We start from the raw sequence: 6,721 nt of genomic DNA on the forward strand, positions 1-6,721 counted from the left end.
TCGTGTCAGCAGGTGTCCTCATTCTCCGTCAGTCACTACTGTATGAACCACACAAGAGTTTCGCAGAAAGGGGCGCAGTAGAGTCAACAGAATCTCAGTCTCTGCCCACATCAAACTCGTCCTGACGGCACTGCAAACTTTGGCAGATCTGCGAGAGTCATGTCGAATAACAGCACGAGCGGTTTGTCGAGCTTGCAAAAAAGCGTCAAGCAACTGAGATTTGAAGCATCAATACGCAGAATGAAGGTGAGTTGAAAATAATTATAAACCCAAAAGAATGAAAATCTTTGCTTACTGGGTGTGACTTGACAGACTTGTCGATCCTGTCCGACTTTGTATTTCACATGTAGTGTGTTTAACATTTCTTGAGCTATTATAACATGTATCTTACAATTGTAACCATAATGTATCCAATGTATGTCGTGTTTGAACTGCCGTTTATTATGGCTCATTTCAGTTTTCATCAAACGATGACAGCTGGCGTTTAATCGAGTGCTATCAAAGGTTGTCTGCCAGCAGCAATATGTTTCAGTACGTTTTTGAGGTGTATGATAACCTAAGTCAACAATCATTAAATCATAATTCGCGTAAAAGTCTCCAAACTGTTCCACATCCGTATTTTTGATTCCCTGCTCTCTCCAGGCAGTATGGCAAGCTGATTTAACTTTCAATCTATTTTCATGCTACTAGTAGCCTACTTTTTAGATACTAGTTTGTATTCCATTACTATTATCAGTATCTTTTCCATACCATTATACTATCTTTTTATTGTTATTAAACACAGAATACAAAATCTCGTAGAGGTAACAATTTAGTAACAAATAAAGTACAAAACATTCAGCATTAAACCTAGGGGGATTTCCATTATACTATTTATTCCATATGTCTTTTTGGTTGTCAACAAGTGATTATTCTTTAGGTACAAGTGACTTTTTAAAAGAGAGTAATACTTAAGTTTTTCAAAAGTTTTGATTTTGGCATGAACTGTCTGATACTGAAAATTTCAAAGTTCTAAAAGCTTGCGCTCTAGATCATTTGAAATCCGAATCTATCAGCTGATCCATCTGTCTGCTGATAGATCAGCTGATAGACGTGACTTTCAAATGCTCCTGTGTCCGTGTATATGTGATTGAGCTTAGTGAACTCTGGTGAAGCAGTGACCTTATGAGCCTATTACAGCCTGTAGCTGTAGCACACGAGTCCGATGACCAATCATCTGTGTTTATAAACGTGCTTAACAGCACTCCAATTTTACCAGGAAATTGACATTTTAAAAATGTGATTATCATGTGGTGTCGAAATCAATAGTTTTGACAGTCCTAGTAGTACATTGTAAAAATAGCAGTGTTATTTAAACTCTGTCAGAGTTCAAATCAACTCCAAATGAGTGACATATTGTCCCAATATTTTCAGAGTTAAAATAACACTCTTGAGAGAGTTACTTGTACAACACTATAAATGAGTTATATTTACACTGTGTTGAGTTAAAAATAACTCTGGTTTACGCTACTGGTAATTGATTGTTCCCTTACTCTAGTGTAAAGAGTGAAAATTCAACACTTTATAGAGAAATTTTACTCTTGTCTACCTAGTAAATATTACAATACTCCCCACTGATAGTTGAAATAACTTACATATGACAATTCTCCTAGAATTACAGAAACAAAAAAAAATCAAAATTATGGTATAAATCTATTCAATTCTATTAACAAAACATGTCAACACTGGAAAACCAGCACTACAAATTGACACTTTTTACAAATTAACATTTTTATGACTTTAAAGGATTTAAAAATGGCATAACTTTTATGTTCCATTCAGATTTTTGGTCAAGTGAATGTTGGAAATAACACCATTAAGTGTTGGTTACCTGTAATTCTTTGATTTTACACTGGATCAAATCAGCTTTGAACTCTGATTGTGTTCATTTATCAAAATCTAACTGTAATGTAATTTCAACACTTTACTCTGAAATGCTTTAACACCGAGAATTTAACACTGATGAGTTTGCTGTGTACTTATTCATTAGATATAGGAATTGTCATCTAAATTATTAGATTTTTAGGGTTTTTATTCTCTACATACTTGTTTCATTAGTGACTAGTAACCATTATGTTGTTACTAGTAACAAATTTTAAAAATCTGTCATTCTGCCATAAATACTAGTATTTACCAAATTGTCACTTGCAACTATTTCAATAAATAGTGCAAGTGTTTCAATAGTGATTTGTTAGGTACCAGTACATTGATCGGACAATAGTTTATTTTGTAATTATTATTAGTAAAAGTTGCTTTTTACTTGTCTTTGATGTCACAATAGGCAGAGTTCAAATAAATTCTTACAAGCAAAATAATTATAAAATAAAACTTTGTAGTAACATACAGAATTAGTATGTAGTAAATGTGTAGTAATACCTATTGGATATGTACTAGTATCCAATGATTAGTGCTATTATCTAATAATAAATATCCATCTCTAATGAACATAATCATTATCTAATGAATGGGTACTAGTATCTAATAATTAACTAATTAATCTAAGGATTAGGTTCTGCTATTTCTTAAAAACATACTAGTACCTGAAAAAACTTAAGCACTAGTTGTACTAGTATGAATAAATGCTAAAACAGCTTGCCATACAGGCAGACACTTTCTCTCTGTCTCTCTATGTGTGTGTGTGTGTGTGTGTGTGTGTGTGTGTTGTGTGTGGTGTGTGTGTGTGTGTGTGTGTGTGTGCGCGCGCACGTGTTGTCGTGCTGCTCACAGTGGAGCTCTTTGTTGATTGTGAGTGTGTGTGACACAGTGTCACATTTGTTGGCTGGAAAAATCCAAATCTATATTAGTAACCACTTGCCCCAAAACACAGTATTTTAAAAACAACCGAAGTCTTTAGTGTTGTATATCAGATTAATCATGAATCAAATAAACTGTGTAACTTCTGACCGCGTGATTTGTAGAAAATTGTGATGGCCAATAAAGCCTTTATTGCTCCACAAACTCCCTTTTTGTCTGTATGTAGTATGCATATGTGTAACTCTATAATTTAATTAATCCCTCCTACTCTTCCAGGTTTCTCAAGCTGCAGAGGAACTAAAAACATTCTGCTTGAAAAATGCCCCTAAAGACCCTCTCCTTGTAGGGATGTCAGCCAGCGACAACCCCTTCCGACCCCCAAAATCATGGTTCTCCTCTGAGGTACCAATGATCAGCTCAGTGTTAGTTTTGCTTTGGTTGTACTTCCTGTTTAACCAGAATGTGAACAGGATTGTGAACTTTTTCTTCTTTCTCTTCCCCTAAAAGGAGTCATGAAGAATGCTGAGAAACTTCTGAACATTGCAAGCATTTTAACCACCTTTTCATCAGACCCCGAGCTGCATCATCACTATGACTACACTAAATTCTTTATTTTGGATAGCTGCATTCTCACGAGACGTTTTGATTGTTTAATAATGTGATTTATGAAGAAAAGTGTTTGATTGTTTTGTAATGTGAACGGAGCTGTTTTGTGTGCACAACTTTAGGTTAAGATTAATTGCATTAACTACTAGAAGAATTTAAAATGCTGAACTATTTGCCCTACAAAGGGTGTGTCTGGTGCCAATAATCATTTTAAAACATATGAAAACAAATACGGATTTTCAGTTTGTGCTGGGTAGATTGCTTAAATGTGATCTGTTTCTGATTACAAATTACATTATTAAAATTGTAGTCAGTAACCTAATCTAGATTAGTGACTACTTTTATATTACTTTGATCTTCTCTTATTCTTTTTGTTTATGTTTTAATTGTTTGCCATGTGTCCATTCTATATTGTGAAAATCCAGCTCTAAATGATGTGACAGTTCAAACATTTTTAGAAGGAAAAAAGAAAAGGAAATACAACTTAAACTCTGGTGGGGAGTGTTGAAGCAATGACCTTCTGCACCAATCACAGTCTGTAGCTGGAGCACACAAGCCTAATGACCAATCATTTGTGTTTATAAACATGCTTAACAGGAAATTGACACTTTAAAATTTTTATTATAATGTTGTGTCGAAATTGATAGTTTTGACAGCCCTAGTAGTACTTATTCATTCAGCATAGGAATTTATCATCTAAATTATTAAATTAGAATATACTTATTCTCTACATTTTTGTTTCAGTAGTGACTAGTAATCATTATATGTTACTAGTACACATGTAAAAAATCTGCCATTCTTCTATAAATACTACTTGTAAAAAACCAAAAAGTTAAGGTAATCCAACTATTGAGGAAACTGATTGCAACAAACCATTTAAGTTCAAAACTAATCCTAATGAGTACGTGAATCATTTCATACAATTGAACGAGTCCTCGATTGTGAATCCATTTGAGAAAACGAAGCAATTTGAGCACAGTAAAACCCAATAAATGAAGAACTCAAACCAACTGAGTACTGTAAAACTCAATAAGTTAGGGCAACCCAAATCGTTTGAGGAAACCGATTGCTACAAACCATTTGAGTTCAAAAACTACTCTATGAGTACTGTGAACTTACTCCACTTAAGTTGAAATAATGAGGTATTTCATTTACTCATTACCTTCAACACTGAGCTCAACTTTTCAAATGAGTACAATCAACTTTCAGTCAATTTTGAGTTAACTACACTCATTTCATTTGATAAAGTTGACTGTTGGGTTTTACAGTGTAGTATTTACTCTATTTCACTGCAACTATTTAATTAAATATTATGGTGATTTGTGTGGTAAATTTAATCATCAAAAGAGATTCCGCAAATAAATAGCAGACTGCCTTTGTGTGAAACATTTTTAATCTTGCGTTAATCATGTAACTTTCTGATCAGAGTTCAAAAACATAGTCTAATCTTTTTTTTATTTATTTTCATAATGCACATGTAATCAATTACTACCCAGCACTATTGGCAATATTAATTAGCATAACAGTAGGATGTTTTTGTACACATTTAATGACAAATGGCTGTGCTCACTCCTATGTGTAAAAATAATACAGCCAATAACGGACATTTTAGGACAAAATATACACAAAACAATGGATTCAGGGGGAAATGAACACACTCGGCTTGTCATCAAGTTTTTTGGATAAGTGATGGTAAATATGCATATATATATATATATATATATATATATATATATATATATATATATATATATTATATATATTATATATATATATATATATATATATCCAACCTGTTTTATTGCCAAGTACATTTGAAAACCAGCTTTACACAGGAAAAACTGAAGAAAAAAAATGTTCTTGTAATGTGTTGGGTTTAGGATGAAACACTAAATCTCTTCATTTGTTAATTGATGCAATTAGACTAATACACAGAGTGTTATTGCCAAGAAACTCATGTTAATTGTATTAACTACATAGCTGTATTGAAGGAGAGAGAGTGAGATGTCTTGAATCTCAGGTTCTTTTTGATAAAGTTTAATGCTGTGTGATATATATTTTCACTTTTCTCAAAACTGAATGAGGTACTACTTTTTATTCAAATGTATTTTCTGTCATCCAGTGTCTATACTTTCTCCTAAACACTCTAAACAAAAGTTCAGAACTATTACGTCTGTGACTTTTTATTTTTAGTGAAAGGGTGCATGACTTTCTGTTGCACTTTAAAGTCTGGTTTCAGAACACAAAATGACTGAGTGCGTCAACTGGCCTGTTTTTGCATACTCTCTGCTCCCACTGCTTGTATTATATCTGTACTGTATCTTTATCAGTCAAACACTGGACATTCATGCAAATGTCATTTGTACTTTGGGATTTTATTCTTGTTCTGAATGAACGTTTTCAGTCTGTTTATGTGTGTCTTGTGTTTTAAGTGTGATTGTGGCTACTGGAGACACATCTGATTTGTTTGCTGAAAAATTATTTAACAATTAAGATCCTGTTGAAAAAAAATCTATGCAAATAGTCTGAAAGTATCTTCCCTCTTTGGAAAAGATCCTGTTTTCATTTTATTGTTTTAACAATAAGCAACAGTGATCAATTGCTGAATACTACATTTGTATAGGCATTATCCCTAATTAACAGGAGAAATAAACTGTTTAAATATAGCAGATATAAAATAAAATATAGCCATACATTATTAAACAAAGTAACACAAGGCCATGTTTTTTATAATCATGCTTAGCTAATATATAATCATTTATTGTTGTTTGATATCCTCCAACGTATTAACTTCAATGTTAATAACTTTTGGTTTAAAAAATGGCATTAAACAATAAAATTAACATTTGATTGAAGTGCTGAAGCATTAATATTTTTTTTTGTGTTAACTAATAACCAGTATTTTAAAAAAACTTATAAGTGTTACCTAAAATATAAATATGAAAAGTATAAAGAGCCCCTTCAGCAGCAAAAAATAAATAAATAAATAATAATAATTTTATATATATATATATATATATATATATTATATATATATATATATATATATTATATATATATATATATATTATATATTAGTTTATTTAACTAAAATTACAAACCTGACAAAACAAATAAATAAACCAAGTGACGTTATTTAAAAATATATATCGTAAACTCAAATTAAAATGAAAGATGAGAATGTTAAAATAGGAGAGCATTCAAAATATATATTTTAAAACATAATAATAATAGCCATGTCTTCATTCCAGTATATTACCCAAACTTTCCTGTTTTATCTGTAGTCTGAATATTTTGCAGAGGGATTGTTCATATTATTAGC

The 6,721-nt window shown here is 31.8% G+C and overlaps 1 protein-coding gene across 1 annotated transcript; it reads left to right on the forward strand.

Moving 5' to 3' along the window:
* Positions 1-60: 60 nt before the first annotated feature.
* Positions 61-3,319, forward strand: LOC130220555 (guanine nucleotide-binding protein G(I)/G(S)/G(O) subunit gamma-5-like). Its single transcript, XM_056452791.1, has 3 exons — positions 61-246; positions 3,070-3,215; positions 3,301-3,319. Exons 1-3 carry the CDS (start codon positions 160-162, stop codon positions 3,317-3,319), a joined length of 252 nt encoding a protein of 83 aa, XP_056308766.1. The 5' UTR covers positions 61-159.
* Positions 3,320-6,721: the final 3,402 nt, after the last annotated feature.

The sequence above is a fragment of the Danio aesculapii genome, chromosome 3, assembly GCF_903798145.1.
Source record: "Danio aesculapii chromosome 3, fDanAes4.1, whole genome shotgun sequence".
NCBI classification, from domain to species: Eukaryota; Metazoa; Chordata; class Actinopteri; order Cypriniformes; family Danionidae; genus Danio; species Danio aesculapii.